Raw genomic sequence first — 26,608 nt, 5'->3', positions numbered from 1 at the left:
TACTACCTTTCTGTCACTTTTCTAAGCTTTCTGTCATCTGTACCCCCTGAAACATCTGTTGCATTGCAGTTATCTGAGTTGCAGACCCATGCACATCCTTGGAAACTTACCTTATATGTGGTGGTGGTGGTTTGTTTATAGTAACAGAAGCATTGTACACATTCCTTGCATGCTGGATCTTACAGTGCCAGTACATTCCTATCTCCGAACAGGAATCTGATCTGGCAAGTCTCCCTTAACATTCTAGAGGTCAACTAGAAATACTTATTGCATGATAATATAAAAGCAACCCTCAAAGTTTAGGTAATGTTTCAAAGACTTAGCTATGATTGAACAAGGGACAAAAGTGTGGAGAACATTTCATTTTTCACCATGGCCTTCTCCCATGGTGGTGGGAGAAGAAGGTGAGGGGCCTATGCCCCAGGAATATATACTGAAAAAGTGCAGGTGAAATAGAATAGGCAGCCAACCAGGCATGAGGAAAGGTAAAGAAATGAGGGTTGCACATGGAAAGTGCCTTTGTGGCATCTATGTGAGTGGGTGAATGGAGAAATTTGAATTTGGGAGACCTAGGCTTCAATGCTGACTCAGGGCTACTTGCAGTATGCAATTTTAAAAACATATAGCCCAAGCCCTGTGTAAATGCAGACAGGCTGTTGTATAGTAATAGTTACTTTGCATATCTTTTTCACAGTGATTATGTTCCCTGGAGCCAACTAACATCTGGAGCTTCATTCATCCATTGCTATGAAATGGATATGTGCGTAACCTATTATGTCTGATATCTGAATGCATCTTTAATTATGTGTTTTAGGATGCATGTCTGCTAAGTTCTTGATAGCATTGATTGACTGATTGAGCTGAGCGCAGTCAAGTTGGTGTCAACTCTTAGCGACCACATAGATAGATTCTCTCCAGGATTATCTATCTTCGATTTGGCCTTTAAGGTCTCTCAGTGGTGCATTCGTTGTTGTTTACATGCCCATAATATCCAGTTTTGCCTTAATTGCAAGGAATTTTCCGCAAGACTGTTCCGGGGTTTATGCTTTGTGTAAAAGGGGCCTGTAAAAGCAGCAGTCGGAAGACTGGTGAGAGGCACTAGCCAACTAGGGAATGAATTTCCTATTCATACTTATGATAGAGAGCGACATTGTACTAGTAAAAGAGCAGCACACAGACAGGCAACACCAACAGAAACCAGAACCATTTTTATTTGTCTTCGTGTCTGCCATTGTTTCACACTCTGGGACTGAGTATGTGGTCTTGATTTAGTATATGTGCATCCTCGTCCCTCTTCCCCGCTCCCCAGTGTACACAAGGGCTTAACTTAACCTCTGTACCTGCAACAAACTTTGGGGGTAAATGGAAAGACTGCAGTTCTACACAAGTACAGAATGAGACGTGCATACATTATGTGGCTTCTGAGATACTACGTTTGGAATTTTAATTTCCTAATGAATAGTATGACTTCTGCATATCATTACTGTAGCTTTCCCACAGTGCTCTTGAATTGGAAAGGTTACAAATAAAGATTGCAAGAAGTTGAGTAAAACATCTTTTTCCCATTGGATTTTTCTTCACGTCGCTTCAAGGGGAAACGTCAAATGGAATTTCCTGTGTTTGAGGATGTGTTTGGAATTTGGCTGATTGAAAGTCTGAGGGAGGCTTATCTTTCCATGTGTCACAAAGATCAAGGTGTCAGAGGAGGAATGCATAGAGTAGAGTAAAATATGTTTTTTAGGACCAAGCAATATTTACAATATAAAAAACAAGCTTTTGAGTTACATAGGACTTTCCTTCAGGCTGGCTCTTAAAGAAAAAAATTTAAAGGGAAATACGTTTGTGGGTAAAGGTATGGTATTAAGCCCAGGTTGCAGTTTGTTTCAGTTGCAAGATGGAGGATGAAAAAGTTCTTATGTAGTTTTACAGGACTATGCAACAATTAGAACTGTGCAGATTTCCATGAATGAGACATACTGGGATATTTAATGAAGGATCTCCCTATAGAAACACAAACAGATTTGTTTGTTTGTTTGGCATATTTGTATAACACCCAAAACTTAGATCTCTGGGCAGTTTACAGTACAAACAAAACAAAAATTAAAAGGTTAACATCATCATGAACAAAACAATTACAAAACAATACAAACAAAACAAAATTAAAAAGTTAAAAACATTACAATAATTTAAAACAATGTTAAAAAATCATTAAAATAGTATCTAATTAAAAGCCTGGGTGAACAGATGTGTCTTAATTGCCCTTTTAAAATGTTGTCAGAGATGGGAAGGCTCTTATTTCAACACGGAGTGCATTCCAAAGCCTTGGGCCTGCAACGGAGAAGGCCGGTCCCCGAGTAGCCACCAGACAGGCCAGTAGCAACCTCACCTCTCCTGATGATCTGAATGGGTGATGTGGTTCATGGCAAAGAAGTCGTTCTCTTAAATACCCAGGTTTAGAAGAGAAGTGGTTTATCTTCTTATTTCACTGGCTTCTTCTGAGGAGAACATTTGGATGCCCATCAGATTCTGTTTGCTGTTACTGCCCATATCCCCTTGGAATGGGAAGAATTATACTATTCCATATTATTTTCTAGCCGTTTCTGAAGATTGCATTTCTGTAGTGGGATTAAGAATGCTGTAGTGGGATTAAGAATGCATCTCTATAATTGTACAAGATTAAGACTTCATCTGTATGTATATGTTCTATTTTGGTTGTAGGGAGGGGATCATAGCCTCCAAATAGAGCTACATCATTGGACCCAACCACACGTTTCCAGTGAATGGGTTCTAGAGGTTCAGAGGTTCTAGAGCAAAAAGAAGGCCTTCAGGGCCATGGGGCATTAAGACACTCAGTGATCGCTTTCCCTGGCAGAGTTGTAAGAGATCATCATATGGGCATCTTAAAGCTGCCATTGGCTTCAAGCAATCCTACCTAACAGTTATCTAAAACGGAAACCCTGGTTCAGCCTTTCAGGTAAGGCTACAAAGGTTGCTAGCCCACCTGCAGTGTTAGTAATTTTTTACATGCTGAAGGTCCTACAGTCAACAAAAATAAAGATCTAGATTTCTTCCCTACATGATCATCTGGTGGCAATTCCTACTCACCAATGGCTGCTAAAAAACCTGCCCGGTTCTTAATTCCATACTCATTGCCAAATGTTCCCTACATGAATTTCTAAAACAATATAGCTATCTGAAGAGGAGATGGAACATCTCATCCTCAGGCTCTATAGGATTATGATCATGGGGACTTGGAGGAAAAAAGAATGAGATAATGCAATTAAATAAGAGTGCATATATAGGATCAAGATTAAGGAACATATATTGAACTCCTCTTCTAGTGCTCAGTAGACAAACCTCAGAAGTCTTAATATTTGCTACTGACAGTTCACTGTACAGTATTACAGGACTTTGAAGGAAGGGACAGATAAGTCTTTGGCTTACTTAGAACATCTGCATTGTTGCTTGGTTGCTCGACATTCTCAAATTAGTAGCTTTTAAAGAAGTCAAATGTTTGGTTTCTTTCAGAACTAGAGAGAGAACTTTCCAGACGGCCGAAGAAGGTCTGCATTGCTAAAGTGGTGGGAACCAGGAACCTATGGAAAAACATTGTTGTGCTGTGTATAAATTCGTAAGTAGAGCCATGCTTATCTCCAATGTGTTCAGTATTGGTGTTCACAAGTAATGATTAGAAGATGGGAAGTACTTTACCTTTCAGCACTGGGAACCAAGCTCTTGGATGCTAGTTCTGTGGGTAAATAGAAGATCTAAAGGCTCTTCATCCTCCAAAGTGGATTCGTTAGTTCCTGGATCAGACTAAGGCCCAGGGTGGAACTAAATGCTGCACCCGCAATATATGTTAGGGGACCCTGCTGCCATCTACCCACTGTAAAAGGTTCATTTGCAGCCAACAGGCAGAAAAGTGCATCAAGCCCTTCCTGCCTGCCCTTTCCCCCTTCTGATTTCCCTGCCCTCCCCTCCCTACAGTGCCACAGACAGTTGCTTTCTCCAGCTGGGAATCCAACCTTGTGTTTGTGATGGAAATAGGACTTTGGTTGGAGGAAAGAAGTTTTGGCGGCATGGATTAAGCAGACCTCCAGCCACCTGAACATTAGCCCCTTTGGATACATGTTTACAGTGCAGAGGTGGCAAGGAGCCAGGGGTCTTCTAAAATGCATGGCAGGCCCAGTTTATTGTTCCAGATATATTGTCTGATAATTAGCGTTGTTTATGAGCAAGCACTGGGTATGAAACTCCTTGAAAAAGACTTTATAAGTGATAGTGTAAGACTAGCAGGACATGCTGCAAAACTCAGTGAAGCTCCAGTGCACAATATAGCTGTCCAAAGGGGAAAGGAAGAAATGCAGAATGCCCACACTGTTTTTGTCAAAGTGGATGTGACTTCTGTGAGGAAATGTTCTCTTTGACTAAAAGCATTCAGGTTTGACAGAGTAACACATTCTATTTTACACTTTTCCATGAAACAGAAGCTTTTGAAAGAACACAAAGAAATCTCTTACCCACTCTGGAATAGAACATTATTTTCTCCTAAGGACAGTGGATGGTCGTAGAACTAATAGTCTGCTCTACGTTTTTCTGAATAGATGTCATAACCAATCAACTTTTCAATATGTTGTTTTAAAAGGCGTGGGGTGGTTAGGGGTGCCTGTGTGTTGGGGAAGGAGGACTTTTGCCTCCAATGACTGAAGTTGCTGTTTTTGATCTGTGATGTGGTGGCTATTTAACCCCAAAGGTGCCATTTGCTACAGTGCCACTTTGGGGAGATAATGGTTAGTGCCAGGCATGGGCTGGGGGCAGGGGCAGAAGAAGGAAAATTACATGGCAGAAAAGAGTGAAACATCCCTAGCCCTATGCCACTGTCCCAGTCCATACTGGGTCCCTGTCTGGCTACTAGTTGAGAGTAAAAAAATCCATCTCATTAAATGGATAACTCATTTAACATCTAGTTAGGCTCTAAGGCCCTGCCTCCTGCTCCTATTATCCCTTGGACAAGGTGCTTCGACATAGAGTCCCCACTGTGCTGTTCAGTGCAACTCATAACACGGATACTTCAAATTGCATGAAAAGTCTCGTCACCAGTGCCAATGGTTCTTGACGGCATCTGTTGCTCACATGGTAGCCCTCCCTGCAGTCGGGAAGATCCAGATGCCCAGCCAGCCAATAAATAATGGCAGGGCAAAAAGAGTCACACCTTGAAAGTGCTTTGCCACAGGGAATATGGTAACTTGTGAACTGGTTCTAGAAGTTCTGGCACTGGGAGTAACTGGGAGAAAGTGCAGGGAGACATGATAGAGGTCTATAAAATCATGCATGGTGTGGAGAAAGTGGATAGAGAGAAATTCTTCTCCCTCTTACATAACACTAGAACCAGGGTCAACGTCATCCCATGAAATTGATTGCCAGGAAATCTAGGACCAACAAACAGAAGTACTTTTTCATACAACGTATAATCAACTTGTCGAATTCTCTGCCACAAGATGTGGTGACAGCCAACAACCTGGATGGCATTAAGAGGGGTTTGGATAACTTCATGGAGGAGAGCTCTATCATCGGCTACTAGTTGGAGGGCTATAGGCCATCTTCAGCCTCAGGGGCAGGATGCCTCTGAGTACCAGTTGCAGTGGAGTAAGAGCAGGAGAGAGGGCATGCCCTCAACTCCTGCCTGTGGCTTCCAGCGGCATCTGGTGGGCCACTGTGTGAAAGAGGATGCTGGACTAGATGGGCCTTGGGCCTGATCCAGCAGGGCTGTTCTTATGTTCTTAAAGGTATTTATCTGGAATCCAGGCATGTCTTTCTCCCTTTTCTAAGGGTGAATTACTAGGCAGCCTGAGTCATTCTTTTTCCTGCATTCCCATTGTGAGATATATTCCTTGGGCTGCCTGGCTCTTCAGTTACAGTTACTTGTAATCCCTTGCCTTTTGTTTCCTGCAGGCTGACTGGGTATGGGATTCACCACTGCTTTGCAAAGAGCATGATGGGTCATGAAGTTCAGATGTCCCTCACCAACAATTTCTATGCGGACTACTACACCATGGCTGGGATTACTCTGGCATCCTGTCTGGCCATGTGCCCTGCTGTTGGATTCCTTGGGCGAAGAGGGGGCCTGCTGCTCTTCATGATCCTCACTGCTCTGGCTGCACTTCTACAACTTGGCCTTCTCAACTGTGAGTGCAGGCATTAAACTACGTATACTTTGACAAGAATGAGTAGAGCACTGTGTTTTGGATTTGCACAAGGATTCGAGCTGGCTGCTGTTCTTGGTTGTAGGTCTAAAAATAGGAAGATAGGAACCTGCCTTATACTGAGTCAGACCATTGGTCCATCTAGCTCAGTATTGTCTAGCTCAGACTGGCAGCAACTTATCCAAGATTGGAGGCCAGAGTCTCTCTTCGCCCTATCTTGGAGATGCCAGGGAGGGAACTTCGAACCTTATGCTCTTCCCAGAGTGGCTCCATCCCCTAAGGGGAATATCTTATGGAATTCACATGTAGTCTCCCATTCATATGCAATCCAGGGCAGACCCTGGTTAGCAAAGGGAACAAGTCATGGTTCCTACCACAAGACCGGCTCTCAATTTTCAATGGCAAATAGAAGAGACAATCAGCAGTGCTGGTCTAATTCAGAGAAATTGCAATTCTGATGATAAAATTTTATGGATGTAGGCGTTTTGTTATCTTCTTTGTTAGGGCCAGTCTACATGTTACCTTATATGCATCCCAGCCATTTTGGGTTGTCCACTTTTCCACTTCTAGAACTAATTTCCATGTTTGTGATATCACCAGTTGCACCCTCACATTTCCTCATCAGCACCAAAACCGTGACAGAATGTCCAACATTGCTGAGGAAATTTCCCAAGTGATAAGAACAAATCAGGCAGTAATCTGCACTAGATTTTACAATGTAAGGATGGAAAACCCATCTCTCTGGGGAGCAGATACCATATAGACTGGACCTTATTATAACAAAACTAATATTTTCCCTTTTGAATTTTCCCATTTTCTCTGCTTGCCTCTTGTGGGAACATTTTCAATGGCAAAGTCCAGACTTCACCAGCCATTCTGAGAAAAAGAACAAACTACAATCTGGCTACATGTCAGGATTAACTACAACACAAGTTTTTAATGATCCGTTCCCCTTGATTCAAGGCTGCTAGCAGTCTCTACATTTGAACTGGACAACTCTGAAAATATCAGCGTTAGACTGTGCACAATTTAATTGGTTTCAATTTACACTCTCTGTCTTGCCAAATTCAATGAGTCGCTGAGTCTCTGTGCCTTAAAGGGTTGTATGGAAAAGTGAATTTTAGCTGATCCACTTGCATGACTGCAAATAGAACTACTCCTGTATCCCAGAGGTCCTGCTACTTCTGTTAGAAATATTGCCAATCAGCTGTTGAAGAGAGTAAGAAAGGAAGGGCATCTATGCCAATTTGGGCTTAGTATGTGAAATGGCTGAATATGCTGGAGAAATTTAAGGTGATCTTTGATGGGTTTGTTGTTTTTGCATCCAACAACAAACCCATCCCAGACCACCTTAAACCAGTTCTGATTCTGCCTTGCTCTTTGCCTTTAGTCCATTGTGACCTCTCTCTTCAAAAACTAGCTTATGGAGTGCCTCATAGCAGTTTCTTCAAGTGAACACTGATCACATGATTGCTGCCACAAAATCCAATGTGGCAACATACTCATGGAGCTGCAGCCAAACAGAAGCTCTCTGCAACATGTTCCTGTGTTGGACATTAAGCACAGGATTAAAACATCTCTTCTAAAACAGCCTTAAAGTCTTATACCAATGTTTATATTTTATGTATTTATTTATTACAGTTATCTACAGCCTAATAAAAATCGTGTATATCTGTGTATGTGTTTAGAAAATAAACATTATATAGAAATGCTCGAAAGGTGTGCAGAAATAGAAGAAAAGATGTGGAGAGGAGAGACCCACTTTATACCTATGGCAAGCATGTGCATCCTGAGACTAATAAAAACCAGGCCTTCAGCTGAGAACTTCAGAGATTCTGTGAAGGAAGAATGTTCTACAGAGTTCCTGGGTGCCAGATCTGTACAAGAATGGATGTTTTTTTTTCCATTTTTCATACTGAACATTTTTAAAATATGTGAGCCATACATAAGTGGCACACATGAATAATTTTTCAGTCGGTGCACTCAGTTTTAACAAAGACAGCTGAATGATGCAAAGGTTAATAATTTTTAAAAACTCAGGGCTTTGCTTTCTAACAAAACCCTTCTGAGTAGTACAGCTTATAGTGACTCTCCCCCCCCCCACCGCCACGCCACCTTCATTACCAACACAAAGGCCTTTGTTTAGTCTCTGCACTAATTCTAGGTCTAGAATGCTTCACCAGTGTGTATTTGATTGTTATGGTATCATTAGAATTATATGCTTCCAGTTGGAACAGGACAGAAAATTGCATGCCCTGTCAGGCAACAGGGAGAAAGAGAAAATGTTTTCACTTACCATAGCACTGAAGGGGAATATGTCAGGTGGGCAAAGCTGCTATTCTGTGGTGTTACTTAACTTTTTTGATAATTGGCATTTAATTGCTGTGTTTCTCCTTATAAATTATTCAATTTCTTTCTCTCATATTTTGTTGTCCTGCATCTAGTTATTGGAAAATACACTCAACTTCCAGATTCAGGTACAGATTTCATATTAGTGTATGGTTCTGATATTGCTTCCTCCACATGCAGCAAGATCAGGAGCAGGCCTGAGGTTTGCTCACATTCTTCCTTGCCCCACCCAGTGAATGCCTGAACCAGGAGATTCCATAACTGAATAACTGTGGGATCTTCCTCATCTCTGGATATTGAATCTGTTGTTGAACAGATCTTGAAACTGTTTGAAAAACTCCTTATTTGGAGCTGAGTATACCTGCCTTGGATTTTCTGCTTACAGTTTTTCATTACTTGATGATTCATAGCTGATTCAGTGGAGTGGGAACAGACTCCACTGAAAAATGTTATAGCCCAATTCAGACAGTTTTGTACATGAATACAAGGACATGCCTGCCCGCCTCAGTCCCTGGCTGCTTTTCCTCATGTATGATGAACCTGTGTCCAGGTACAACACCTGAACAGGGCTTGAGGTGATGTGAGATTATACAAAACCTCTGTCTGTTGCACATGTTAATTCATGAGTTGATACTTCAGTCATCAAGTCATGAACATGCTTGTATGAACGGCCACCACCACACCCTAAAAGAAATGTTTGGGCTTTCTTGAATATTTATTTGTTTATTTAAAATATTTATACCCTGCTCCTCCAGTACACTACAGCTCAGGGCGGCTCACAACATGTTGAATGTTGTTATTCTCCTGTGTATATCTCTAAAAATCACCAGGCATAAAGTAGTATTATCTACTTTCTGCTGCAGATGTATAACACCCTTGTAAAATTAGATGCTGTAGTGTAATAAACTCCTTATTGAGATGCAGTGCTGGGTGAATTTCTAGTCCCAGCTTGAAATTTATTTTATTTGTACCCCTCCCCAAACTTCCATCTCTAGGCAGTTTGCAGAAAGATGATGGAGGTGTCAGATCATAATTTCCATTTGACTGACTCTGTTTTTACTGGAGCAAGATCAGTGGTTTAACAATCTCTGAATGGGCCTGTGTGCAAGAATTGAATATGGACCCCATTGGGTAATTTCCTCCTAGAGATTAATGGAAAACTCAAAAAGATTAATAGCTCCCAGATTGCTGGGCAGAAAGTGCTGAAATTTCACATGGTATTAAATTCAACACTTAATGCTGTTATATGATAGCATGAACCTTCAAGGATATTGGTTCACTAATTGACTTTTAATGATTTTTAATAAAAGTTTCTAAAACTGTTTAGAAGTGTCATAACTGCTTTGTTTCATGGCAGAAAGTTACAAAAAGTTCTAGAATTGAATCTGCTGCTCTGCCCATCATTCAAGCCTCATGTGGAGGAAACTGCCCCTTGCCTTCATATAAAAGGAGTACTACTCCCTTTTTATGCACCCCATATTATAATTCAAGAATGGTTGTGCATAAAGCTCTCAAAATTCATATGATAGTAGCACATGATGGTATCATTAAATGTTTGGGTGCTCAAGGAGATCAGTCCTTGATCAGTCCTGTTTGTTTTTAATGAATTTTTAAATTATTTTAAATAAGATCAGTCCTGTTTTGTTTTTAGTGAATTTTTAAATTATTTTAAAAACTTTTTTAAAAAACAAAAATTGTTGGGTCGACTGATCTCCTTGAACATCCACATATGTAATACTATAATTATGTAGGAATACTATGTGAAATTTCAGAGCTTTCTATCTAGCCATGCACAAGTTATTAATATTTTTGAGTGTCCCATTGACCCCTATGGGGAAACTGATTTAAGTAGGATTTTCAGATGTGACTCCTCCTAGTGGTGGTCCATGTTCCTTGCACACATTTGCTCCATTGTTGATGATCCACCCCTGAAGTATGGATGTGCATGGAACTGCGGAGGGGAGGCTTGAAGGCAGTGAGGGTTCTGCTTTAAAAGCGGGGAAGGGTGCACTTACCCCTCCTGCTGCTTTTCTCCCGCCATCGTCCTTTTTTTTTTTTAAGCTAATAGGGGCAGCAGCGTACCTCCCTGCCTCCCCGTTGCCCCTGTTGGGCCAATGGGAGCAGCAGGGAGGTACGCTACCACCCTGATTAGCTTTCCAAAAAAAGGACGCCAGTGGAGGGAAAGCGGTGGGAGGGGTAAGTGCACCCTTCCCCACTCTTAAAGCGGCATCCCCGCTGCCGACAGAACCTTTGGTTCTTTGAACCAGTTCAGAGGCCCATAAAGGGCCACCAAACCGGTTCCATGCACATCCCTGTCCTGAAGAAGTTGTTGATATTCACCCTTGCCTACAGCAAGATTTTGGAATTGCCTAAGGGAGAATATTCAGACATTAGCCCTATGCCACTGATTGATCCAGAATGTGCCTTTGATTTCCTGTCTCTGTCAGTCATGGCTGAGCCATCCAGTGTCAGGGGTGGGTGGAGGGTAAATCTTTCTCTGATAGCAAGTGCCTTAAAATGCAGCACAGTACTTTTCATTTACATAGGAGTAAATGCCAAATCATTTATGTGGGAGAAATGTACTTCTTGACCTTTTGGGTTGGAAAGCATTATCTATCATAGTTAATCTCACCTTCACCCACAAGGACATATTCAAGTGGTGGGGAAATATTAGCCCTTTTTACCGTCATAAAAACAGCGCTGCTGGATCAGGCCCAAGGCCTATCTAGTCCAGCATCCTGTTTCACACAGTGCCCCACCAGATGCCTCTGAGAAGCCCTCAGGCAACAAGGCATACCTTTTAGTCTCCCTGTACGAAAGGGCAATTAGAGTGTGGTAAGAAGCAATATGTATCTATTGTCTTTGCTAGAGGGAAGTATGTCACTAATATTAGCAAAATGAAAATAAACTATTCTGCATGTATCTAAAAGGTATGAATGACAGCGTCAGGGAAAAATTCTCCACCGCCTTTTCCATCGTGGGTATGTTTTCATCGCACGCAGTTGGAAGTCTCAGTGTATTCTTCTGTGCAGAAATTACACCAACTGTAATAAGGTATGACCACAAAAAGCTCACTTTTTAGGAGAGGAGATCAGGGGCTTAGTCACGACTGAACAATTTGGGGGAATAGGTGTTGCTGTGCCCCCAAGGGAGTGGAGGCCCGTTTGCTTGCTCTTTGCTCTCCCCTCATACTCCTCGGAAGAAGAAGAAGAAAGTGGAGGGACAGTGGTTTATCTTCAATTTTTGTCCCAGAACCCACTCCAACCTTGCTATGATCCTGCAGGAGGAGATGGCCTTTATTTTTCTGTGAGGTAGTTCACTGGTACTGTGGTGCTCCATTCCAGTCAATGATGAGTTTTCAAGGTGGCCCCTTTGGGGAGGGGATGGTTGGGCATTTTTTGTACCAACATTTCATTCCCGTACTCATCACATGCCTTCCTGACTCCCACATAGCATAGCCTGCGCTGTTATTTCCCAGGAACTGGTGCTGTGAGCCTCACTGTTTGCCTCCACTTTGTATGATTGTGATTGCTGCATCACGTATCCAAGGGTTGGCAATGTTTGCTTTCCCACCCCCCAGTGGCCAACATACTTGTGCCTATACAGTAGTTTGTTGCCTATACATGCTGTTCTTAGTTCAAATGAGCCACAAAATGGCTCCTTGGGGTGGCTGAAAGGGTGGCTGAAAATTACTCCCGGTTTTTGGCCGTCCCCAAACCGCAGATATGTGGGTTTTGATCCTTTTGTATCTGCGGATAATGAGGTTGGGTTTGAGGTCCACAATTGGTGGGCCACGGATACGTGAAACCAAGAACAGCAGAACCTCGTATGTTGAGGTCCACCTCTACTGCCAGACAGTTGATTACATTATACATTTTGCTGCTTGCAGGAGATAAACTTACTGATAAAGATTTTGACCAGTTGCTATCTCTCTTCCTAACTTACCTCACAGGACTGTAGGGATGTGCATGGAACCGGTGGTTCCGCCGGTCCGATGCCAGGGGGAGGTGGCTCTTTAAGGTTGGGGGAGGAGGGTGCACTTACCCCTCCCGCTACTTTTCCCCTGCAGGCACTCTATTATTCCCCAAAAATCCATGGGGCAGCAGCATACCTCCCTGCTGCCCCTTTCCCTGTTGTTGGCGGGGAAAACGGAAGTATATCCTGTGCGTGCACCTACTCTTGCATGCACGCGCGTGCGCCGCACATCACACACACACACGACAGGCAACGTGAGACGTGTGGTGGGTGCACATGCGTGACAGCTGGCGCATGCGCAGGCTATACTTCTGCCTTTCCGACCAACAACAGGGGAAGGGGCGGCAGGGAGGTACGTTGCCGCCCCATGGATTTTTTGAAAATAACGGAGTGCCGGCAGGGGAAAAGCAGAGGGAGGTGTAAGTGCACCCTCCCCCACCCTTAAAGAGCCACCCCTCCAGCGTCAGACTGCAGCTCTGCGGTTCCATGCACATCCCTACAGGGCAGTTGTGAAAATACAGAGTGGGAAGGAGGGAGCCATGTTTACTGTCCCAAGTCCCTTTTGGAAAAGGGTGGGATAATTGCCAGACTTCTTGTATCACTGGAGGCTTATCCGATGGAGTCAGCCACTGAGCATTCTCTGTCCTGTTGCTGCCACTGCTAGTTCAAGTCCCTTGCAGGTTCCTTCCTGCTGGAGGTCACAGGGAACCTAAAAGCAGTGTGCTGGCCCACGGCCAAACTAGACACAATGTGGGAGATCTACGATTAGGACCTCCTGCATTTAAAAAACTTAATTGGCAGCTCCATTCGGCTGCTTTAAAGATCAGGAAAGCAGTCCTATGGAGAGGGTGTTTACCCCTTTTCTCCCTTGCTCTCTCCATCATCTAAATAATCCCCCAATCCCAAACGGCTGTTAATTTTGGAGGGCGGTGGGGGGCAGATTACTGGTCCAAAATTATCTTTACCTGTCCTTTTCCCCTTCTGTGGCTAATAGCTATGAAGGGGCAGTTTAGATGTAAGAAAGGGTACAGGAGGAAAGGGTTAAGCATCCTCTTCCCCCAGTGCCACATTCCTGATCTTCAAAGCAGGTGGCTGCCAATGATTTTTTTAAAGGAGAAGGTTGTAATTGTAGTACTACTACTACTACTACTATGAATATTTATATTAAAAGCAGTTTACCTAGAAAATTAAATAATACATAAATAAGATGGCCTACTGTTCCTAAAGGGCTCATAATCAAAAAGAAACATAAGATAGACACCAGCAACAGTCACTGGAGGTACTGTGCTGGGGGTGGATAGGGCCAGTTGCTCTCCCCCTGCTAAATAAAAGAGAATCACCACGTTAAAAGGTGCCTCTTTGCCAAGTTAGCAGGGATTGTAGATTTCCCAAGTTACATCTATTTTGCTCCTAAGATGGTGAGCTGTGAGGGCCCTCATTCAGATCTTAGCTGCTACTGCTGCTATTTATATACTGCTTTTCTGTGAAAAAGTTCCCAAAGTGGTTTACAAAGTGACTTCTCTCAGTCCGTACATAGCCTCAGGAAGGTCACTTTGACCAGGGTCTCCATCGGTATTATGGAGATGATGATGATAATAGGGACCTCCTTTACAGAAGTAAGCATTACTGTAAGAATTACTCAGATAGTGTATGTGGAATGCTTTGAATACTTGAAAACCACTATATAAATTCATAAGATGAAATCAGTCAAATCTTACTTTTTCTCTATCGGTATTTGGCCATTATAAAACGGGGGGGGGGGGGGGGATGTTCTAGAAAATGCCACTACCAGAAGTGAAAGCTTGATGCTGCGCAACTTTAAATTCAAACTCCAAGAATATCTTTCACTCCCAGAAACTACACGTACAAGCACTGTGAAGTGGAGGCTCTTCCATATCACACCAATTGTTAAGGTCTCTGGTATGCTACTCCGACAGTTCTGGTCAGCCTCTCCAGTCCCACGCTGCCAAGCACTTAAGCATCAGTGAAGAATTCTTAATTCCTTGTGCCAAAGAGTTCATTATAAAGCTGCTTTCAAACACTTAACAAAATGAAACTCATAATCCTCCTGCGGCAAACTTGTTGACAGAACAACTGTGTGTGTTTTTTTCCTGCTGCAAAACAGGATGAGAAATTTTATAGAACAAGTTAATTGGAGTGGGGGTGAAGCATTGCATGGGGAGGTGCATTCACAGGCAGGCCAACAAGTTGGCATTGTTCATTTCTTATGCTCTGGACCACCTCGTATCCCTTTGCCCACTATGTGTACCTGCAAAAGATTAGCAGTAATGAACAAAAAGCATCCTATCTGTGCCAGGAGCCTGTGTCCTATGATCAGTGATTCTAGATAACAAACCCTTCAATTCACTTCAGTCTTTGGTTTGTTGCATGTTCAAGGGGTGAATTGGAAATGTTAAACGACAATCCCAGCAATAACAAAGCCTTTTAACTCGCCTCTCTTTGACCCCCAAGAGAAATGATTGTTTATGGAAGAGTTACTTGCCTCTAATGGGTGGAGTCCACAGTAAAGAAATACAGGGAGATGTCAGTGAAAACAAACAAGAGCCTATGGCTTTCCCAGACAGCAGGCTTTACTGTGGGTTTTCTGCAAGGCTTTACTGCAAGTTCGAAGTTGCCCCAAGAAATCAATGCAAAAAGTGGATTTTTAAAAACCCAGATCAGGCTGCACTCTAATGTGTGATGAAAAACACGAATTGTGTATGGAGTGCTCCCTGATAGCTCGCAGGGATTTCAGGGTAAATTTGGCTGATATGTGGACGCACACTCTCCATTCTGGAAGATGTGAAAAACTTCCTGGAGACAAATCTCAACATACTTTTTATAAGTAAAGAGGAGGAGTTTTCTCAGGACAATAAAGAGTACTTTTCATAAGTAGAAAAGCTTTCCCTGGGATCCAGGTGGAGCCCAGGTAATGGTACACAGAGTACCTTACCACTGAGTCATTGCCAAGGGAGGGAAGGCTGATGTACCCATTATCCACCACTGCTGGACAGTGAGTGAGGAGATGGAACAGATCCAGTCATGGCATTCTGGCACAACTTGCTATGTTTGTACAAACCCCTCCAGCAACCTGAATCAGTTAATTACATAATTAGCTTGCCCTGGCAGATAATGCTGGAGCATGCTAGCACCCCCTGCAAAGATGCAAGGTCGTTGTGTGAATATCACACATGGACCCTTCACCCCATTCTTTACAGTACTTAGTAGCACACTGTACACTCCAGCTGCGACTGGTAGGTCTTGAACTCTCTGAATATTGGTTGGATAAACTAGTCCTCCATTATTTGTAACTGGTTACATGTAATTGTGACCAGGCCAAATTTTGCCCAGGTAGGCAAGGCTCGAATGTTCAGGGAAAATTCGAAATCAGGATGGGCTTTTGAAAATTCTTAAGAATCAGTAGGAATTTGCAAATGGTACTCAACTAAGAGGTCTTATGGGCTAGCAAATATCTAAGTACACCACCCAGAGCCTTTGGATGGGGTGGTATAGAATAGGACTTTTGTTTTCTGCTTGCATAGAAAAGGCATTTTTGTGGTGGGGAAATAATCATTCATTCATTAAGAGATGTAATATACCACCCAACCCGCAGACTCAGAGTGGTGTACAAAACAAGAATAGCATCCGAGATTTTAAAAAATCAACAAACTAAAAGGGCAAATGCCTGGCGGAAAAGAAATGTCTTCAATAAGGTTTTAAAGGTTAAAAGGGAGGAGGCAGACCAAATCTGGCGGGGGAAGAGAGTTCCAGTAGGCCTCTATTTGTAGGCCTCTATGTTTGTAGGCCTCTATTTTCTTCACTGAAACTTTTTTATGCATGGTTTTAATGCTATTTACCATAACTGAGAGGACTGTTTATTCAATTAATCAGATAGATTAGTTCAGTGTTTCTCAAACTTTTTGGAGTCAAGGACCGCTAAATTCTTTGTGCAGAGTTTCAAGGACCGCTACATTCTTCATGCGCAGTTTCCCGGACCAGCAGTTAGTAAAGGGGTTGGTTTCAAGTCTATCTATCTATCTATCTATCTATCTATCTATCTATCTATCTATCTATCTATCAGACTTCTATACTGCCCCAAACATGCATCTCTGGGCAGTTTAGAATGAAAATAATATAAGCATTAAAATAATTAAATTTGGAATCTTTTGCAAACATGGAATATTAGGGGTTCTTAACCTTGGGTCCCTCAGTTAAACTCCCATAACCGCCAACAACAATGGCATTTGGCCATTATGGCTGGGGATTATGGGAGTAGAAGTCCACCAACGTCTGGGTACCCAAGGTTGAGAACCCCTGAATCTAAAAGCCTGGGTGAACAAATTTGTCTCCAGTATGTCTTCAGTATGTGCGGGGTGGGGGTGGAGGTGCTTCTGATTACTCAGTGGAGAGGGTATGTTGGGCCATTAGAAAAATTCAAAAGCTACATGGGGCCAACGAAAACAACATACAAGCAAGCCCCACTGATGCAAAAGGGAAACAGCGTTCCCTCTCAAGGCGCCTTGACCACAACAGGCAGCTGGGTTTCAATCAACCAACCTTTGGCTGCAAATAATGAGCATGCAAGAACCAGCAGCCCTTCAAGTGGCGCCCACTGCCATACTTTTTCCTCCATGCCCCCGCACTGCATACAGTTTGAAGCTGTAAAGATAGGGAATAAGATAGCTGTAGGAAGATCTCAGCAGCACATGGAGGCAAGGCACAAGAAGGGTCCCATGCCTCCATGATACTCTTCCTCTTCCGTGCCATGTGCAAAATTGAGGAAGTGAGTGCCTTGATTTCAGTTGGGGGTGGGGGGGGTTGACTCCCAGTCAGGGACCGGCACTCAAGCCTTCGGGGACCGGCAGCGGTCCAGGGACCGGTGGTTGAGAAACACTGGATTAGTTGACTGAAAATATTTTGATTGATTAAACGGTCCCCTGATTATTACTAATAAAACCACCTAGTATTTGCATAAAGCACTTCACATGCTTGTACTTATAGTAAGACAAACAGCAATGTTGTTGCTGCTAACTGAGTTAAGAGGCCCTTTTTTAAAATGGTGATTCTCTTTATTTAGCAGGGGGAGAACAACTAGCCCTATCCATCCCCGGCACAGCATCCCTCCAGTGACTGTTGCTGGTGTCTATCTTATGTTTCTTTTTTAGATTGTGAGCCCTTTGGGGTCACGGAGCCATTTCATTTATTTATTTACATATTTGTAAACCGCTTTGGGGACTTGATTTGAAAAGCGGTATATAAATATTTGTAGTTTGGGAACTTCCTCAGCTGTAGCTTAGCTTTTTAGTCACTACACTACACCACCTCTTGATTTGACAAAAGATCTTTTAAATATTACATTATTTTTAGCAACAACAAATATTTATATACTGCTTTTCAAGATAAGTTTCCAAAGCAGTTTACATGGAGAAATAATAAATAAATAAGACCAGTACTTATAAATGTTATGGGGCAGGTACCATCTTAGGTGAGGCATTCCTCCTTCTCTTACAAAGGAGGGAATGCCTCTTCCAAGATGGCACAGGTGCACGCTCATCTGAAAACAAAAACAGTAAGGTGCACGCTCATCTGAAAACAAAAACAGTATACTTTCCTGCTGTATTTGAAGGCAGGATCAAAAAAGTCCCTCATGTGGAGCAGTTTTGTCTTTGCAAGTCAGGTGCTATTGAGAGACTACCGCATGTGCTACTGTACTGTAGTTTTTACAGGGACAATCACTGAACTAATAGTGCCCCTCCTAGCAAATTACCCTGGCTGCCTGGATGAATTCTCTGTTAGCTATCTTTTCTCTGAGAGTGATGACAAAATTACTTATGCAGTTGCTAAGTTCTGCCTCATTGCCATTAGAATTTGAAGTAAGAGTGTACCTGTATAGCTGGACTCCATAAGGTCTACGAATAGCTGGATTAGCTATTGTCACTGTTTGAGCTGTATGTACTGTATATATTTCTCTGGTCAGCGACGGTAAATAAACTGAACTGAACTGAGCTGCATGCTTCACATCTGCAAAAACTTGCATATGAATGAAAACAATTACCTCCTAGAAGAACTTATAAAACTAATTGAAAAAGATTTCTTTAATCCTATGGCAGTCCTAATGACTGAATGCCTTAATGCCTCTTGTTAAGAGAGATATCAAAACTATTTAGTTACAGGTGGAGAAAGATGAAGATTATGGAGAAGAGAATGATGTTTAAAAGTAATACATACATTTAGAATGCCATTCTCAATATTCTCAATACTTGTAGATCATCACAATTTAAAATGGTTCTCTGTACTGTTCATTAAATGAATCTGAGGAAAGTCTGCTCCCTAGTGATAATGCAGAGAAATTCACAAAGCAAATTGTGAAAAAAAATGTAAGCTTTCTAGGCTATATGGGTATAGAAAAATACTAATGAAAGCAAAGACTTAGTGAAAGGGCATTGAGGGTCATTATTTTTGTGAACTGGCAATTCAGGGTAGAGTAAAGATTACTTCCCAGACTATTCTAGCAGATATGTTCCCCTTCCCAGTCACTGATGTGATTTTTAGGATCTGCTCCAAGAAGGAATGCAAATTTACAGCAGACAGCATACTTGGGAATATTTTAATTGTAAGGCTACCTTGTTTCTGTTGGTTTTTAGTAGCTATGATTGGCTGTGTGAGGTAATTTTCATTCATATGCACAGTATTTGGATTTTTGTGATAATTTTATTATGTTGACTTTGTTCAGTTGTGTAATCATTGTGTAGTGTAATAAGCTTTGATCCCTTGGGACACTTCTTATTCCAGGGAAAGGCTGGAGGAAGTATATTTTGGGTTACAAATTAACATCTTTTGACACAATTTAGGCCTTGGTTAAGTTCTTGGTGGAGTCTGGTCCCCTCTAGTGAGAAAGAGATCAGGACTACTATGAAGAATATGCTGCTGCTGCTACTACTACTACTGAGAGCCAGTGTGGTGTAGTGGTTAGAGTGCTGGACTAGGACTGGGGAGACCCAAGTTCAAATCCCCATTCAGCCATGAAACTAGCTGAGTGATTCTGGGCCAGTCACTTGTCTCTCAGCCTAACCTACTTCACAGGGTTGTTGTGAAAGAGGAACTCAAGAATGTAGTACACCGCTCTGGGCTCCTTGGAGGAAGAGCAAGATATAAATGTAATAATAATAATAATAATACTGCTGCATACAAATACAACTATGTATATACCCTCTAAGAACACAAATACGTTCTTGTGTGCATGCACATAAGGTGTGGTTTTTTTAATGTCTGCTCAGTTAATTTTTAGATCCTGCTCAGAAATTTTAGATCCTGCTTGAATCAGGAAGGCCCCTCTCTGAGTATATGTGTGCACACACTGCCTTAATACTGCTGTTCAGAACAAAATTAATTTTGCACACAGATGAAAAAAATTAGAGGGAACACTGATATACATCATGTATCTTATAGATGGATAGATATGAATGATGCACACATTATAGTCCTTCCAGCTCAATAATTCTCCTTTTGACTGGCAGTGGTTCTGCAGGGTCTCGGGCAGAGGTCTTTCCCATCACTTGCTACCTGCTTGTATTTACCTGACTCCAAGACTAGGTTTTTTCAAAGTTATTTTATTCTAGAAATTGGGGCTGTCATCTTAGATTCAGAGTCCTCTGCCTTATTGTTAATGGGTCGTCTTAAATTCAGGGTCATCTTCTATTCAGGTAAATATGGTAAGCAGAAGTAGTGGGGGTTGAACCTGGGACTTCCTACATGAGAAGTATTTGCTCCACCACTGAACTGTGGCTTATTCTGCAAGATGTGCCAGGTGAGAGTGTGTTTTGGTGTCTGGGACGGTATGCAAACAGAGGAAGACCCAGCCCTGGACTGTGGTACTTGCTTGGGGTTACAGGAGTGGTATAACTAGGTCTGGTTTAGTTTTAAGATGTGTTTAAACAAGCAGGCTGTTGGTAGCATATTCTATGGGATGTGTTTAGCTGTTGCTGTTGATTTTTTTAAATTGTGAACTTATCACTGTAAAGCCTTAGGGTTTCCTGTTAAAAGAAAAGCAGTATGTAAGTAATGAGTGTTTGAAGTGATGCAGTACTATAGAAGACTGAATTATGTGTGTGTGCCTGCACAATTGAATCTGCTAGGTATTTCTAAAATGGAGAGCCAGTGTAGTGAAATAGTCAGAGTGTCTGACTAAAACTGTGGAGACCTGTCCCAATCCCACACAGACACAACGCTCACTGGGGGACCCTTGGGCTTCTGGCCATCGCTCCGTCCAGCCTCTCTCACAGAGTTGTTGTGAGGATTAAGCAAGAGTGGGGAAGGGGAATGTCCCTGACTTCCTTGGAGAAAGGGCAGGGTAAAAATTAAGTAAATAAATAATAGTACTCAATATAACAAATGCACCCTGATAAATCAATTGTAGTGACTGTTAAGAATGTCCTTCTTTCCTCAGGGGCGGTGGCCTTGGCCTTGTCCAGGCCAGTGCTGGGTTTGGTATGCTGACAGCCCCCATCATGGAGCTCCACAACCAGAAAGGCTACTTCCTCCACCATGTGATCTTTGCCTGCTGTACCCTCATTTGCATCATCTGCATCCTCCTCCTGCCTGAGAGCAAAAACCAGAACCTGCCAGAGAACATTCCAGATGGCGAACATTACACCAGACAACCCCTCCTGCCCCACAAAAAGGGGGAGCAGCCCCTGCTTTTGACAAACTCTGAACTCAAGGATTACTCCGGCCTTCATGATTCAGCAGCTGTGAATGATGGGGTGACCGAGAATGTCACAGCCAATGGGATGAAGGCTATGTAGCTGGCTGAAAGAGGAGCACTTCTGGGTAGAAGTGCTTTCCCTACAAGGTTGACAGACCAGTGAAACAAGGGATGGATACACAGGGAAATTGGACTCTGCTGCTAAAGCCACTTCTTGTAGGAATCTTTGATTGGGGTGCAGTTGCTTTGGAAATGGTTATGGGGAAAATGCATCTTCAAAGCAAACTGGCTGGAGATAACCACCCATCAAAACTTTACTTTTCTTCCTGCCATGAAATGTTTCTATTTATTTGGATGATATTTCCCCCCCAAGAAGCACTTTATTCCCTTTTCCTCTCATTGACCACAAACACGAAGCCATGTTTTTCTTGAGAAGTGCAGCCATTCCAAGAAAGAAATCATGGGATTTGTTTTGTTTTTATAGTTTCTGTGTTTTGACGGAATGGGGTATCTTTTGCTGTGACAATGAATTCATTGACTACTGACACTTTAGCTTCAACAAATTTTGTCTCTCCAGATAATCCCATCCTCCCTGCCCCCAGGTTTACCTACTGTATAAGTGTGCATACAGATCTCTGACAAAATTCCAACTGCATTCTTGGCAGCAGAAACAGAGTTTGGCTAATAAACCCTAGTGTATTTTAAAAATACTGTTTTCTAAATATTAAGATAGAAGAGTCCACATATTACTTACAGTTCAAAGCTGAAGGGAAAAACCACTGCGAAAGCAAGCTAAATTTTCCAACTGAGATCAGGCATGTGGATTTAAATGAGGAGCATGTCTCTTTATAGAGAATTCTTGCAAATGTTTATTAATAATAACAAAAGCCAATTTCAATTGCATTATTCAGCGGTAAGCTCAAGGCATTACCAAGAGTGGTTTTAGTCTAGCAGGAGGTCTAGGAACTATAAGGTAGTGTTTCCTAGAATAATATTTCCAAGTTGGGAGGGAGAAATGATGGCCTGAAGAGTTTAGGGCTTGAACAGGTTTTAAAAGCAGCTAGGCTGGAAACTTGACTATCTCAGCATCAGATCTGCTGCGTGCCTCCTCTGTGCCCAAGACTGTTTGATTTGTTTGGTTGTTGAAGCGATAAGATATAAATGAACTGACAGAATAAATAAAAAATTAAGATTAGGGGAAGAGGAGGCGGAAGAAGCAAACCAAAGGGTTCCCTGGATGGTTAAGCAGAGACCACAGCAGAGATGAATAAGCAATTGTCAACGCATTTCCCCCCTACGTTTGCCATTGTCAGCTGGCTGGCATTTCCAGCGTGAAAAACTATAGGAAACTGCTACCATAAGTGCACCAAAATAAAACCCCAAGTGCTCTTGTAGGAGTTATCATTTTTTCTCAATAAATCAGCCCCTTGGCTGGAACAGGCACACGTTGATCCTGTTACTTGGAAGTAACTTCTACTGAATTCCAGTGGAGCTTGCTTCCGTATAAAATTGATCCTGATGGGGTGTTAATGAAGCAAGAAACACGTCCTTTCTTCTCTTCCTTCTTCTTCCCCCAAAGACCAGCAATAATTTGTGCTGGCTATTTAAACCTTTGTCCATACACAAGCATTGGCTACTGAAATGTTGGTTCTTAGGCAAGAATCCCAGAGCGCCAGCTTATGAACTCATAGCTATTTTGCATATAGTTAATTGCCCCACTCCTTCCTCCTCTACTCAGACCATACATTTGTGATTGCCTGATGGTATAGTCATTTAAATGAACACAGAAACCAGATGTGTGGTGATGTGCAGAGCCATCCTTTTGACTGTCACTTTGTTTGATGTATCTCTTGCATTCGTGGGCAAAGGATAGGGCTAGTTTTTGTGCTTTCCTCCTTGCCGTGTCCCTTTTTCGCTCTATATATTGTCTGTTGACTTAAATTATCTGTAGATTCCTTCTTATTCTCTCTGTCAGACTGCTTTTTGCATCCCTATGACCTGCACAAAGCCATCAAAGCTGCTTGTCTTATAGCAAATAGTGCAGCCTCTAATGCTGGCTAATTGCTGAGGGGCAAAACTGGCCTACAGAAAAGAGAAGTGTTTATGTACTTGAAGAAGAAGAAAAAACAATGTTGTCGTAAAACTACTAATTTCCTTACAGTGGGTGAGATGCTTGGGATGATCTTTCTCAAGCCCAGTTGAGAAGTAACACTGGATTGTTCAATGGTTTTTCCCTCACACAACCCCAAAGTGCCACTGCTGTGTTCACCTCAGTGGGACTTGCTGAAAAGTGCGAGCCCAAATCCTTCTTATGCTCTCTAGTAAACTGTCTGGCTTTAAAAACAATGCCAAAATGGCCACCTCTCCTTCATTCTTCTTTATGTCCACACTAATGCAACCTTACATTTGCATTGAAAAATAAGGCCTTTGGAACTGTGCAGTATTCATGTGCCAAATTTGTGTGAAGCCTTTTGCCTTTTATATAATGCTTGATACAAGCTACATATCAGGAACAGTGGATTTCTAGTGAAATCTATGAAGTATAATTTTTATTTATTGTTAAATGGAGTGGGGCCTTGAAAAGCATTAGAGAGAAGAGAAGAGAATTGGTGAAGGTCACACAAGCTCTGAGCTAATACACAGCACTTTTGCAATCCATGTGGTATGGAACAGCTTTTTAATTCTCCATCTCTGTACATATATTCTTAGAACAGAGTACAAATCATGCTGACCATTTGCCAGCCTATGAAGTTTATTGCATTTTAACACTGTTAAAAGTCCCTGTTGTGCTCATTTCTGTCACCTGCTGTGTTTTCTAGTTTCCTGTTCTGGTGCAATGCTCCTTAACTTGACAAACAAGCAAAGCAAAAAAGAAAGAGGGAATGTGTATAGAACTCTGTAAGGTGGTGGGAGCACTTGGTGATTTTTTTTTTTAAATGATTTTTTATAAAATTAATCTTGGAAGGTTTTCTTTCTTTTATTTTTGTCTGGAGCTAGTAAATAAATCTGTTCTCAAAATACGTTATGGTTAGTTTGGTTTAAAAGCATGAGTTATTTCCCACCCCAACACTCCTTTTGCTGAGATTTTTTAAAATTACCTCAGTACATGTCTGATACTTTGTATTGCATAACTGATTCAAGACAGCTTTTGCTGAAGATACAAGACAGGTACTAGATTATCCTCTCAGCAAGAGAACACTACTGATTATGTTCTATTCCTGTGCAACGTGAACCACCATTTATATGAGGACCTGCCAGGTGGTTGAGCACTCCATTTATGTACTCCCATCTAGGCAACAAAGACAGGTTGATTAAGCTTCTACTGGGCTACCATACACATCTGGTAAACAATGCTCCGCCTGGTGGATCACATTGTGCAGGGTGATGTAATGTCCTGCTATTTGTCTGCTTCTTTGGATAAGAGTTTCTTAGTGACTCTATCAAGCTTTGAGTGCCTCTTTCATTTATTCTTCATGATAATGAATACAGGCCTGTCAGACTTGTGGCCCTGAGGCCTTTTGTAGTATGTCAGCTATGTATTGCAGCTTGTCTGCAGTTTAACTGAAGAACCTTCTGTAGTTACATCTTTAGGAAGCCATAGGTGCATCTGGCACCTGGTAGGCGGCAGCACATAACTGGCAAGTGCACATCACCTGGGGTTGGAAGCTTGACAAGCCTGCTATTAGGGAAACACACGGCACTTGTTACAATAAACCCTGTGAGGTGTAATACAGACGTCCCACAGCAACATACAAGTAAAACTGGGAGTGGTAGTAGAGACAATTGATTTGTCAGTGTTTGGAAAGTGGTTTGGGACATTGCTGGCCTTTGTGAGCACATTCTTCCTGCTAGCATTTCTGATAAACAAGTTTTGCAGGTTTTAGTAGTACTTCACAAACCTGCAACATCTATTTGCCCTGAGGTGACAATGGGGCAGAATAAGACCATAAGCAGCAATCCCCTATATGATTTTCGGCTCTAGGAAAAGTATGGTCCGTTCTCCAACCTTGATTCCTCATACCTTGGATGGCAGTCACTTTTGTTTGTTTTTAATTGGTATCTCCAGATATTCAGTGCTGTTTCCCCCTCTAGAGACGGTAATGCTTCAGTGCTATGGGAACATGAGGGCCATTCTCACTGCTGCCTCAGCATATGGGCAGTTGAGTTACTTATGCTGACTTCTAGGCATAAAAGGCTGTGGTAAGAGAGTTGAGTGCCTGTCTGTGTCATGTGCTCACCTTGGCCAAGTTAGCTTCTGGTATGACACCACAAACCATACTAAACACATGTAAGTGGTTGTGTGCCAAAGGCCAATTCTTCAGCCTATGGCAGCACAATGAAATGGCCCGTCTGACACAAGCTGAGCCAAAATGGGGGCTGCCACAGGCTGAGGAAGTGGGGATCAGCCCGAGTCCTTGCTCATTGCTAAGTGACCTGGAGGCAAATGTCATATAACATTTGGTAGTCTTTATGAACAGCTATGAGTGGAGTTCAAGAACCAAAACAGTCAATAATTCAAATTGGGGAACCTGAGATTGTTACTAAGTCTGGAGAAGTGCAAGTCCAACCGAGTGTAATGTTGTAAACAAACTCTTAAGTCTATCCTAATAGGGACAGCATGGGAAAATGTACTCTCCATTCAGATTTTCCCCTGGGTTCTTTTGTGAGTGAAGAAGAGACAGTTTTTTCTGGCTTATTTTTAATTTAGCATTAAAAATTGAATTTTTAAAAAATCTGCATAGACATTAAATCAGGATGGAACTTTTAAAGATTTATGTAACTATCTCTGTTAACAAAACACTGTAAGAATAGGTTGGAAAATCATTTTTATTGATGCTTGCAGGAACAAGTTCCTATTTTAGTGGCAGTGATTTTGTTTTGAGTTCTGGACTTTTTTATTATTATTATTAGAAGTTTTTCATTTAAGTTGCCAGTTCCTAAAACCTGAAAGAAAAATCACCAAACTCAGAAGTGCCATTATAATGAACTGTGAATGTCTTATCAAGTTGCATTTGTAGCTGGGTCAGAAAAACACCAATTAAGTGTGGCAGATATCCCATACTTAATTTAAAAATAAACAAAACCTCATTTTAAAATGTGTTATGTGAAAACATTTTTTGAGAAAGGAGTAGCGTGCTATGTCTGTAGTGGGTGAGAATTCCCTCCCCCCTCCTTCAGTTTCTGATGAAGTTTTCTTGACTAATTGTTGTTACTGTACGGTGAGTAGTTTGGTGCTTCTCCATAGCACAAGCTTCAAAATCAACTACTGACAAACAGTCTTAAAAAAGCTAAATGTCTGCATGATGTTACATCCGTTGTACCTACTGAACAACTTTGTATGTAAATGTACAGGAATAAAGACATTGCCTCATTAGCA

The 26,608-nt window shown here is 42.0% G+C and overlaps 1 protein-coding gene across 3 annotated transcripts in view; it reads left to right on the top strand.

The window, feature by feature from the left end:
• SLC22A23 (solute carrier family 22 member 23) overlaps positions 1-26,608 on the top strand; it is a 207,972-nt gene extending 181,364 nt beyond the window's left edge. For all 3 annotated transcript variants that reach the window (XM_053243660.1, XM_053243661.1, XM_053243659.1), the window contains exons 6-10: positions 3,529-3,631; positions 5,953-6,185; positions 8,648-8,680; positions 11,483-11,606; positions 20,974-26,608. In XM_053243660.1, coding sequence (XP_053099635.1) covers positions 3,529-3,631; positions 5,953-6,185; positions 8,648-8,680; positions 11,483-11,606; positions 20,974-21,331 — 851 coding nt within the window. In that variant the 3' untranslated portion in view covers positions 21,332-26,608. The remainder of the gene's footprint in view (positions 1-3,528; positions 3,632-5,952; positions 6,186-8,647; positions 8,681-11,482; positions 11,607-20,973) is intronic.

The sequence above is a fragment of the Hemicordylus capensis genome, chromosome 4 (assembly GCF_027244095.1).
Source record: "Hemicordylus capensis ecotype Gifberg chromosome 4, rHemCap1.1.pri, whole genome shotgun sequence".
In the NCBI taxonomy this organism is placed as follows: domain Eukaryota; kingdom Metazoa; phylum Chordata; class Lepidosauria; order Squamata; family Cordylidae; genus Hemicordylus; species Hemicordylus capensis.
The sequence above is the reverse complement of the archived record's forward strand: the minus strand, read 5'-3'. Positions and strand labels throughout refer to the sequence as shown.